The sequence below is a fragment of the Vipera ursinii genome (assembly GCF_947247035.1).
Source record: "Vipera ursinii genome assembly, chromosome: Z".
Lineage (NCBI taxonomy): Eukaryota > Metazoa > Chordata > Lepidosauria > Squamata > Viperidae > Vipera > Vipera ursinii.
This window is the reverse complement of record NC_139517.1, coordinates 40,913,695-40,925,779: the sequence shown is the minus strand read 5'-3', so window position 1 is coordinate 40,925,779 and position 12,085 is coordinate 40,913,695. Positions and strand designations below refer to the sequence as shown.

Genomic DNA, 12,085 nt, shown 5'->3' with positions numbered 1-12,085 from the left:
AAAGAGATTCTGTAATGGGCGTGATCTTTCTGAAAAGTTGCTCTTTTTATTTTGACTGAACACATCTCTGCAAAAATGTAAAGACAAATTTATTTGGCCCTGAATACTTTGTTCTTGGCAACAACTTGGATGCAAATTACATAATACTCCAAAAAGTAATAATTATATAAGTATTTATATAGCAGGGAATTCTAATTAGTGGACTCTACAGAAATTTAGATTGTATGTTCCAATTTAGATGCCTAATTTCATAACCTATTGTCAGGTAAACTTACACTTCATGTTACACAGTCAAACTGCTATACACATATATTTTATGTACAACTGATTTGTTTGAATATAAAATGGGTAAAACAGTAAAAAAGAGAAATAAGAGATTTTTGTGAAATGCTTTTCCCTTTTTTGGGGGGGGGGCAAACATAAGGAAAAAGAAAAACCAGCACAGTCAATATAAGAATGATGCTTCCATTTTGGTAGGGGCAGAATAGAAAATCTTGTAATGTATCACCATGTCAGTGCAAGCTGCTTTCTCTAAAAAGGAGAGTTTGTGGAAGACCAGCCAAAACTCAGCCATTTCTGACTACAGCAACTGCTTAAGAGCCAATTCCATTCCACTGCAAACCTAATTCTTCAATTCTGGATCCATTGAGACTTGGGCTCAAAGGAGAAAGCAGTTTTGTGTTCTGTTTTGTCACAGACAGGATTTTGTTGGCGATTCAAGTTAACATTGGTATTCTTGAATTGTGAGCTCTTAGGAAAGTATCCCTTCCTTGTGTGTTGCAAACAGCCATTTCCAGTGGGGGCAAAAACAGGACAAAGCAGAGTGGGAAAAAACATTTTCTTTTGCTATATTTCCAGTATGAATTAGACCATGGCAGGATCCCCACAGAAGAGCCCTTTTAAAGATTATGTAAAGAAAACCAATATAAAAAAAACAGAGGAGCTCTGAGAAGGCTTCAAGAAATGTTTCCCTTTTGCAATTGAGCATTCAAGAAGGGACAGGAAAGGAGAAAGGGAAAGAGGAAATAAAGAAAAAAAAGGAAAGGGGAAGAGAGCAAGGAAGGAAGGAAGAAGGAAAGGAAGAAAAAGGAAAGGATAACGAGGGAAGGAAAAAGAAAAGGGGAAAAGGAAGGAAGAAAAGAAGGAAGGAAGGAAGGTAGGTAGGAAGGAAATTATAATGAGAGATTGGGAGGATTTGAGGGAAGTCCTGCCTTAGCACTTGGCCACAAGCAGCCCTGCTGCCCTTTCACCATCCTCTTGACCTCTCCTGGTGGTTTCCCATCCTATCGCTGAGGATGCTTTGGTTACAAAGCCGGGACTCCTCACATGGAGAGGGGGTGGGCCATTCTGAAGCCTTTGCCTTTTTGCACACACCATGAGCAACCTGGCCAAGGAGAGCAAGCCAAGCAGCAGAATCCTTGAGGAGGTAAGCACAGCCAGGCACCCCCTTGGGGAAGGCTGGGCTGGGCCCTTGCCTTCCACTGCCCAGGGCTCTCTGTACTGCCAGGGATCCTCTGTGGGGCCTGAGAGGGATGACAAGGCTCCTCTGGTGGACATGGATATGGTGCTCGCCATGGTCTCACCTTCCTCTGTTGGAGACAGTGGATCCGCTTCAGCCCCACCTGGGCCACCATAGGTTCCCCCCCCCAACATGAGCTACATTGAGCTGGCCATGCCCGTCCCAGCCACGCCCCCCGAGATCAACCACAACCTTTGATGCGACCCTCAGTGACGTTGAATTTGATACCCCTGCTCTTATTCCTTCTAATTAACATTTACTATATATGAAGCTCCTGTGTGAGGTTATCCGTTGTATGGGTCAGGTATAATTGGCATGCTGATTATATAGCTCAGTATCGTGTGCATCTTGAGTGTGGACAACCAACTCATACATAAAGTACTTGAATCAGTGCTCGAAGATTGTAGGGCAATGCATTTAAGCTCAACCGTAGCAAGACAAAGTAAATACTGATGTGGGTATGAACTTCCAGTTCTGGGAAGTTTGTATCTCTAATTCTAAATAAGGTTACCCTCCCCACATGGAACTGATGTACAATTTGAAGTTCTTCTTGCACTCCTGCTCAAAAAGAACATGTGATAGCTGTAGCCAGGAAGGCCTTCTCACAAATTTGTCTTGTACACCAATTGCATCTCTTCCTGGATTGGGAAGCTCTTCTCATAGTCCCTTATGCTTTGATTAGCCCAGTTGCAAGCCTGCTTTTCTTTAAATACGGCTTAACTATTTCACCAAGTTTGGGGTTAGGGTAGCTTATGATCTCCCTTTGTGAGATGTTCTTATGTATGCTGCACTTGAATAAACCTTCCCATTGCCTGATAATTGTTCTTTCTGCGGTTTTCAGCTTGTATATTGTCTATCTCTGAGAAACTGGACAGCTTTAGAATTATAAATGATAAGAACAAGCATTATAAATACATTTTCAATAGAGATGCAAAATATGGGTGTATGTAAGGCTGTGTCTTTAAAGGAAATTTTATTCTCAAAGTAGTTTAACACTTTTAAGTATAGTTTATAAAATAAAAAGGTCCCTTATTTTAAAAAGAAAAGAAAACATTTGTGATAATTGCAGGATATTTGCTAAAATGTTTGCTGTTGGCATTTAGAATATGTAACTTCTTAATTCCTTTGAATTTGGAAAGGTGTTTTTAAAGGATGATTTGGGATTCCTAAGTAGCCACGTAGCTACTTAGGTATTGTGATTTGTTTTCTGCTACAAGGTAATATGCTTCCTTCAAGAAAAAAACACTTTTCATTGTCCAGTATAGAAAGAGGTAATCATCAATATTCATAAGCTCTATCAGAACAACTTCTTAAAAATTAACATTTAATGCTTCTTTTCCTGGGATTTGTCTTTTAGTAACATACCAAAAATAAGAGATGGCAGTAATGGAAATAGCTTGCCAGGACCAAACAGAGCCAGCTACTGGATCTCCAAAGGATCTCCTAATGGGCAAAGGGCCAGAAGAAGTAGTGAGTGAAAAGAAAAGCAATGTTTGCAAAATAGAGGAGCCAGATAAAAAGATGTTTCATGGATCATGGAAGATCCTTAATGATGTGATTGCTAAAGGAACTGCCAAGGAAGACAGCGGAGAAGGGAGCTTAGCCTCAATCTCCATCATTGCCCAGGCAGAATGTAAGTGGAAAATAATATATTAATGAAAGGAGGAGGAGGAGGAGCTGAAGGTGTGAGTGTGTATTTGTGTGTTAGAGAGAGAATGTTAATGTTTATGTAAGTATAACTATCTTCTGGAAAGATCAATTGGTAGCCTTCTAATAGATTTTTAGTCTTAATAAGGACATTCAGTTGGATACCATGATGATTAAGGGAGAAGTGCTTTCTGAATATTAATTGCTCTTAATTCACTTTTCCATTTCTCCTGGCATTTTCATCTCTCTCTGTAATTCTGAGTCTGAATTCTAGTAGAAACCTCTAACTTTGAAAGTGTAAGTGATTTAGAATAAATACTTAGAATAGAATTACAATAAACCCTTGACTTAAAAGACCACTGGGGACAGGAGCATCTGCTATATCTGAATGTTCATGAAATGTTGAAAGGGAATTTATGCATGTGTTATACCATTGTATACAAATTTAGTTGTTCTGTAACAACTAATGTCAAATAGAATTCAATGCATGCATAACATGGCATTACATGTACAATGCTGAACAGATCGTGTTGCATCTGAAGTCCACTATATTAAGATCTGATAAACTGGGATTTTAATATAATTTAGGCATATCAAAAAAAACCATGTGTTCTCCTATTCTCAATTGATCAGCACTCTTAAATTCAGAAGTAGTCTGAATTGATTGATATTTACCATCAATTTGTTTTTGACTCCTAGAAACCAAATAGATTTCCTCCAGGACTGTGCTATTATATGTATATATAAGTCTAGATTTCCATTGGGTATTTGAAACAAATTGTGCTGTTCTTTAGATTCTAGCTTGACTCTTTTAATGTAATATTTGACTCCCTTCCCTTCTCAATTCTCTGAAATACATTTGCAGTCTTCCTTTATGTTTTCTTGATATTTTATCAAATTTTAACTCTAATACTGCTATTCTTTGATCAGAAATGTGGTATAAATTGAACACAATAATAAATGGCCTCACACTTTAGTGAAGCCAAGTTCTATAAATGTTTGTGATTTTGATATTTCTTGCATCATTATGGCATGTTTGGACTTCTTTTTTAAAAACTTTCTTCAGGTGAGATAAGCCAGGAGTTCAGTCCCACCTATTCAGAGAGGCCTTTTATTGCTCACACAAAACAATATAGGTAAGTTCTCCTTCATAAAATGCAAAACCACAACACCTTCACCTGCTCCCTATCCCCAATTTACTTGCATAAAAAGAGGAGAATCCTTTGAATCCATGTTGGAAGGAGTATTCTACCATCCATATCCACACTGGGGGGCAACAAAATAGTCAAGGGCTGGGCTCTTCAATCATATTTTGATGACTGCTGTCTTGCTTTGATTCATGCCCCCCAATCAGCAGAGGTCATATATTCCACTTAATTCCACTTTTTATCCTAGACTGGTATCCAAACCATTGTGCTAGAATTACCAAATTTCATACTTCAGAATTTTCTGCATTATGTAACAAAATATTTGTTAAAATGCTATCTTTGAAATTGTTCTTTGAAGATTGTCAGGACTTGGCAATTCCTGGTAAGACACATTGTATACCATTGCAGATGTAGCATAATTTGCATAAGGTCTTAGTTCCTATGGGTTAACTACAGAGTGGTCTTGCAGATTTTCAGCTAAACTGGAGTAGCAAGGCTAAATTTTATAAGGAACATTCAAATAAATTTTTTTGTGATTGTGAAAAGTTTAGAATTGTTGTTTTAAAAGAAGGGAAAGATGGGGAAAGAATCAGTATTATGTATGAAAAGGGTGCCATTGCTCAACTCCTTCTTGGATTTTGGATTTTGAAAAAAAAATAAATATTTTGATTGTGACATGAAGCAATAATACCAGCAGAATAAAATATTTCCTGGACAGCCCCCGTCCCCATATATTCTGTTTCTTGTTATTCACAGTCCTTTCTTTTCTGTTATGTCTTAAGTTTGCCTTTTTCCCTCATCACTCCAAAATATCAATCATTCAGAAAGTCAAACCACTAAAGTTTATATCATGAATGTTTCAACATTGCTGTGAGCAAATAAATCTGGTATCTAGTATGCCATGGCATTGCTTTCATTTTAATAAGGCAAAACTCTTTGACTTACTTTTGACTCTCATATTAAAATATTATTGAAGAGGAAACATCTGAGAAAATATTTTTATAGTGTTTCAATGTATGATTTAAAAATTTGTAGATGTATAACTTTATTGGTGTATTTTGTTAACAATTGAAGATGAAGGATATTACAAAATTAAATTTTAAATGAATACATTTTTCACAAATGTATTCATTCTTTAGTTTGAGAACTTATTTATTATGATTATTCCAAATGTTCTCAGGATCTTAGTGTGTGGCTTTCAGACCTGCTAAATGATTGTGGGTTTTGTGGGTTAAGCTAAAATATATCTGCAATACTACTTTCTGTCAGCCGGTCTTGCAGCCTTGATCAAATCCCCAATAATGTGGCTCATGCAACTGAAGGAAAAATGGCTCCAGATTCCTGGAAGGCCTTACATCGTGGCAAATCCCGGAAGAAACAGCGAAAGAGAAAGTCCTCACTTAAAACATCAAAAAGAACAGCCTCCCTAATTCAAAAGCCAAGGACTCCGGAGCAGGAGAGCTGTGTACCTATACCTGTGCAGGTAGGATATATTCTACACTGCTTTAAATCATGCTTGAATATAGCATTAATGATGGCTATAATGGAACTTAACCTCAGCAGTGCCTGCTTTCTTTCTCAGAGACATATGTGTTTGTAATTGAATTAACAATGCACAAATGAGCAACAGCTCAGATATCATTGTTCACCTTTATGAAATCTATCCTGTGGCAAAATGTATTTATAAGATGAGATCCTGAACAATTTGGAAAGAAAATTTTTAAAATTATTATCTACAATAGATGACGTGTACAATGACAGTACGAAAGAGGACAGAGATCACTAATGATTGCTTAGCAGTATGACTCTAGACCACTTTTTTATAATTTACCATCTCTGAAACATTTAGGACTTTAACTTCCATAAATCCCAGACATTATTGGAATTGACATCCAGCACACTAGAGTGGATAAATACATAAATATTTTTTATTTACGAAACTTTTATTCCACTCTTCTATTTCAAAAGCACTTACATCTTTTCCCTAATTCAATAAGTTAACTATAGAAATTTGCTTGTCATGAAGCACATTCTGTACCCTATTAGTACATCTGACAAGTAATCATCTTGCCTCTTAACACCTAGGGAGTCTTAGCAAATTAGGGACAAACCAGCAATTTCCCACCATCCTTCCTTTCTTCAGATTTAGAAGAGTTTCAAAGATGTCTCTTGGTTGCTTTTTGATAGTGATACTGCATTGACTAAACCCAATGCAGGAAGGGCATCTTACAAAAAAGTGTTCCAGTGTTGGTCAAACAGTATATAATTATAAAAGCCAGCCAGAAATTGTGGAACTCTCTGTAATAATATTCAAAAATAGAGTGGATTACTTATTTAAAATTCTAGATAGTCCTTGACTTATCACCACAGTTGGCACTGGAATTTCCCTTGTAAGTTGTTGCAGTTGTAAGTTGAGCTGGATGTGAGTTTATGATAATTTTTACAGCAGTCATTAAGTGAACCACATGGTCATTAAGTTAATCTAGCTCCCCCTGTGGGCATTTTGCTAGAAATTGGTAAAACACTCAAAACCGTGTCACTGTAGGACACTGCAAGTAGTGGTAAAGAAAGAACCAAGAACCCAAACTATGATCAATTAGTGCAACAGTCATAAGTGCAAATACAAATGACGTAAGTCACTTTTTCCAAAGCTATTGTAAATTGAACAACTGTTAAATGAATAATAGTGAGTCCAGGGCTACCTGTAAATCACTGGTTCATATTTATTTATAAATAAAGTTCATGTAAAACCATCCCTCCAAAATGTTAGAAATTCATGTCTGTGGTTCCCAGCTTTTAGGTATTTTGCTTTTAACTAATTGGAATCTGAAAATTGAGAAAATAGCTTCCTTAAGTATTGGTGGAGTGTAGAGTGCAATCCTATTAGTAGCTTTCCTGGGTAGCTAACTAATTCATTTTTCTTCCAGGAAGATGACTCTCATTTGGGCACCCTCTTCAATATCACTTCATGGCATTCAGAACTATGTAAGGATTTCGGTTCTGATTTCAGTTCCTTTGAGAAACCAAGCCAAGTTTTATCTACTAGCAAGTTGCACATGATAAAGAACCAAGCAAAGCTAGAATTACACAAATTGATCAGCCCTGCTCAGTGCTTGAGTCATGTTTGGAAATCCTATACGCAAGATAATTTGGGCTCTCAATTGAAGACTGTGCATCCCTATCCTTCAAACAAATTTCCTCCTTATTTGTATGGCTGTAACTATTTGCTTCCTGCTTTGAAACATGGCCCTTTGAAGACTTATCTTTTTGATGATCTTTCAAATGTGGATGATGAATGTTATCTTTCAGACTTGAATCTGGAACATAGCTTTTCCAAATGTCATCAGTCTGCAAAAAACACTTCAGATAATCTTTCTGTGGATGAATTTCTAGTAGATGCATTGAAGGGCAATGTTATTCTTGGAGAACCAAGAAACCTAGCTTGTTTGTCCAAGACTTGGAAAGATGGATCAAGTTCAAAAGTGTGCCTACAGGAAATTAGTGAAAATGAAGGAGTGTTGCTTACAGAGGTGAGCTTTTGAAAACTGTTAATTTTAATTTTTTAATTTTAATTTTAATTCCATTTATATCCCGCCCTTCTCCGAAGACTCAGTTTTTCAGTTTTTTTTTCAGTTTTTCATAAACTCCTGGTTTATCACTTAGGAAATATAAATCCATCCTATTGTGACTTACTGAACAATCCGTACTAAACACAGCCACTGATGATTCACACAACATGCCACAATGGCTTCATTTGGTTTTGGTATTAAAATACAAGTGCTGTTTTTAAGGTTTATGTGAGAACTAGAGCACTTTTATTCAACACACTATAGCTTAATGTTTGGCTCCCAATAATAAAGCTGGAAATTTGGATAGGTAGACTGGTTCTAGATTCTAGACATGCAGAAAGAGGTATATGATGACTAGCCGTGGTGATTTTTTTTCATGAAATTTATTGCCAATAGAAAAGGAGGTGATCAGTAGTTTCAGTACTGTTGAAAAACGTTGCATAAATTCATAACTATAACCCCATGAAACCATAATGTGTGAGTAACATGGTAGTAAGAATACCTTCGAATCCTGGTTGCTATTGTATATACTATGAGGAAGACTGTTGTTCTGCTGTGTTGTTAAGACTTTGTGAACATGATGCTGGCATAACTTGGTATATTTTTGATGGTCATGATGTTTAAAGAGCATTTCATATGAATGCTTTATTTTATTTACTTTATTTTCTGAAAGTAAATTATTTGTAGAAACAATTGGAATCATTAAAAATGTTTCTATGTAAGACAAACATTTATTATAATTTTTTTATTGCATCAATCTGCTCATAGAAATCCTGTTTCTCACAGAGTCAAGGATGGAAGGGATATAGAGAGTATTTCTTCCTGTGGAAGATCCACTCCCCTGTTGTCCTTTAAAAGAACTGGGTAACTCCTGAATTCATGTCACTTTGTCATTCCCTGTCCAGGGATCTTATTTTGTGATGCATCTTTATTCTTTTTCCAAATTTTGCTATTTTCTAGGATTATGTAAACTTAATTTGAAGCAAAAGATAGCTATTGTTTTCCTTTTTTAGGGGCAGGAGAAATTATTAAGTAACCATCTGGCTTTCTCACTGCAGATTTTGGGCATTTAAACTAGAGTAGCTATAATTATGTGAGTTGTAGTTAGTTCCAAAAAATGAAACAAAAGGAATTCTGTTCATAGTAAATTTCTAAGACTCAAGGATAGAGAAGAATCAGTAAACATGTGAACTAATGGCAGGATAATTTGGCTTTAAAAGGCAAGCTCAAAATGTTTTTTTCGCCTGTTCTTGACAATAATTTTGGCATCCTCTTTTCAAGGCCTCTTTTCCTCTTTTGTTTCCTGGTTGCTAATCTGCAGAAACTCAAAGCAGTCGATTATGAGTACCGTGAAGAGGTTCACTGGACCAAATCTCAAAGTTTACTTGGCACAGGCACTTTTGGAGAAGTGTACAAAATGGAGGACAAGCAGACAGGCTTTCAGTGCGCAGCCAAAAAGGTACATTAGCACATTATGCAAATCTGTTGCCTTCAGGGGAGGGAAAGCAGCAGCAAAGAAGAGGAAATGAAAGTTGCTTCCCTTTTCAGTGGAACTGCTGAAGGCTGGAGCAGTCGCAGCACTGATACTCTGCTGAAACTTGTTTGTCACATCCTCAAGGCCAAGCCAGAGGTCGTCACCATGGTGACACCAAACACAGAATCTGGCTGGCTGTGAGTGTAACAGGCTGCCAGGGAAGGATCACTCTTGTGCAGCAGCCAAAATCGCCTGTGGAGGCGATCTTAGCTGCTTTCTTGCATGGCAGAAATCATTTGTACAATTTGTAAAAGGATCAGATATTACTAATAATAGAAGTTTCTTTAATCTGATCGTTGAATCCTGGCAATTTGATTTGCTACCTTCCTTTACAATATAGATGTAGTCATCCTCATCCTGTGAAGTGGGCTCCAGCCACAGCAGCCCATATAATTAAAATATTAGTCTTAAAAATACCACCAATCTGTATTTAAGTACAGAGTATGGTGGGAGAGCATAAGTCTCAACTTTTATGTAGTTTTATTAGACTAACGCTGTAGCTTTAAGGTACTAGCTAGAGCTGATTTGTAGATGTCTAATCCTTTTTGTGAGACATAGTGTGGTTTGGTAGCATCTTCAGCAGCAGTCTAGATTTCCTCCTTGTAATACGTCATGCACTTTCACACTCTTAATGTTTAATGCTGGTATTATGTTTAAGGGGGGGGGAAGCTAAATTAACAAGTTGGGGAGCTCAGATGCCTGAAGCTTCTCTGATGTGTCTTGAGGGTGTTATTTATAATTCCTTTTTTTTCCTCTGTGCTCTGAATTTTCGTTCTTTGTTTCATTCTCTGATCCAATAATTAGCAGCAACTAGCCTGTTAATGACTAATATTTTCCTTCTCTTTAGCAGTTATCCACTTTTATAGATTTTTTGTTTTACCGGTCTTTATATAATCAGCTCTTGTTTTAGCTTTTATCTGTAAATATGGGCAGACTGTATTTTAATGTCTAGGTTGAAAAAACAAGCTGGAAAAAGAATAGCTTCATTTATATAAAAATCTACTAGGATATGTTTAGCCTAATTTTGAACTGAAGGCACAATGTGACGTTAGCTTTTAGATCCCAGCTTGTTTCAATGAGAACATGTCACTATATCAAACAGCAATATTGGCTTATTCTTGCTTGTTTGTCTTATTTGTTCAGCAGGTCACAGAGATGTAAGGTCAAAGAAATGAAAAACTGTTCTTGTTTTCTCCCCATCCTTAGCTCCTTCTTACTCTTTTTGGCACTTGGAGATATATATATATATATATATATATATATATATATATATATATATATATATATATATATATATATATATATATATATATATATACATACATACATATACATATATATATATATATATATATATACATACATATACATACATATATATACATACATATATACATATATATATATATATATATATATATATATATATATATATATATATGTATATATGTATGTATATATATACATATATACAAGGGACGTGGTGGCTCAGTGGGTTAGGACGCTGAGCTTGTCGATCAGAAGGTCGGCAGTTTGGTGGGTCGAATCCCGAGTACCGCGTAGCAGAGTGAGCGCCTGTTACTCGTCCCAGCTTCTGCCAACCTAGCAGTTCGAAAGCACGTAAAAATGCAAGTAGAAAAATGGGGACCACTACGGTGGGAAGGTAACAGCCTTCCGTGCGCCTTTGGCGTCTAGTCATGCCGGCCACATGACCACGGAGACGTCCTCGGACAAGCGCTGGCTCTTCGGCTTTGAAACGGAGATGAGCACCGGCCCCTAGAGTCGGAAACGACTAGCACGCATGTGCGGGGGGAACCTTTACCTTACCTTTATATATATATATATATATATCCATTTCTTTATCAAGACCTCTGCTTATGCCAGGATCTCTGTTTTTTGTTGGTGTTGCTTTCTGTAACTTCCATGTTGAAAACACAGCTTCAGTGGGACCAATAAAATATATCTTGTTGCCTAAGATGATGAGTAAGATTGCTCCCTTTCACGGAGATGTCGATGAGTTTTACTTCAATACTGGTGGTGGACACATCATTCTCTACTGCAGAGCAGGACAACAAAGTAGCTTGGAACAAACAATGCATACTGTGTGGAACTGTTAACTATCCTCAGTCATTTTACTACTATATTGATTTGCTGTATCTAATTGCTGCTTGTCTCTTTGATAAAATTCAATGAAATAGGGTATTATCATGTGCAATATGAACTGAGCAATATATATGTACTAAACTTGATACTGGTTGTCGCTTTGTCTTTTCATTTGGATTAGGGATTTTCTCAACAGAATTGTCAAGCGCTGGAAATAAGCAGGTGGGAAGAACATTTAGGCAGCGCAGCTAGTAATATAAAAGTATTGTTACTGCCGCTAGTTCAGAAGGATGGGAATACCCAGAGAAAAGTGGTTGGCATTGCAGCAGTGACTTCTAAATACACTGCTTTTTTCTACAACTGAGTGGAAGGAAAAAAAATAATCAGCACAGGGTTACCCTAGGAAGAGAAGTAAGCTTGTTTAGTTTGTGTTAACAGTTGTGGGAGATCACAGAGAGGATTCTTATTCTTTGTGCAAACAATTTATGGAAAGTTATCTGATAACATGAGGAAACAGTGCCAGTTCCTTATTATTGCTAAAAAAATTGAAATATTCAGAATCTGG

The 12,085-nt window shown here is 36.7% G+C and overlaps 1 protein-coding gene across 1 annotated transcript in view; it reads left to right on the top strand.

The window, feature by feature from the left end:
• Window positions 1-12,085, top strand: part of MAP3K14 (mitogen-activated protein kinase kinase kinase 14) — a 52,764-nt gene that overhangs the window by 16,106 nt on the left and 24,573 nt on the right. The window contains exons 2-6 of the mRNA XM_083378512.1: window positions 2,877-3,152; window positions 4,233-4,302; window positions 5,584-5,797; window positions 7,242-7,844; window positions 9,205-9,342. Of these exons, the coding sequence (XP_083234638.1) occupies window positions 2,897-3,152; window positions 4,233-4,302; window positions 5,584-5,797; window positions 7,242-7,844; window positions 9,205-9,342 (1,281 nt within the window). The 5' untranslated portion in view covers window positions 2,877-2,896. The remainder of the gene's footprint in view (window positions 1-2,876; window positions 3,153-4,232; window positions 4,303-5,583; window positions 5,798-7,241; window positions 7,845-9,204; window positions 9,343-12,085) is intronic.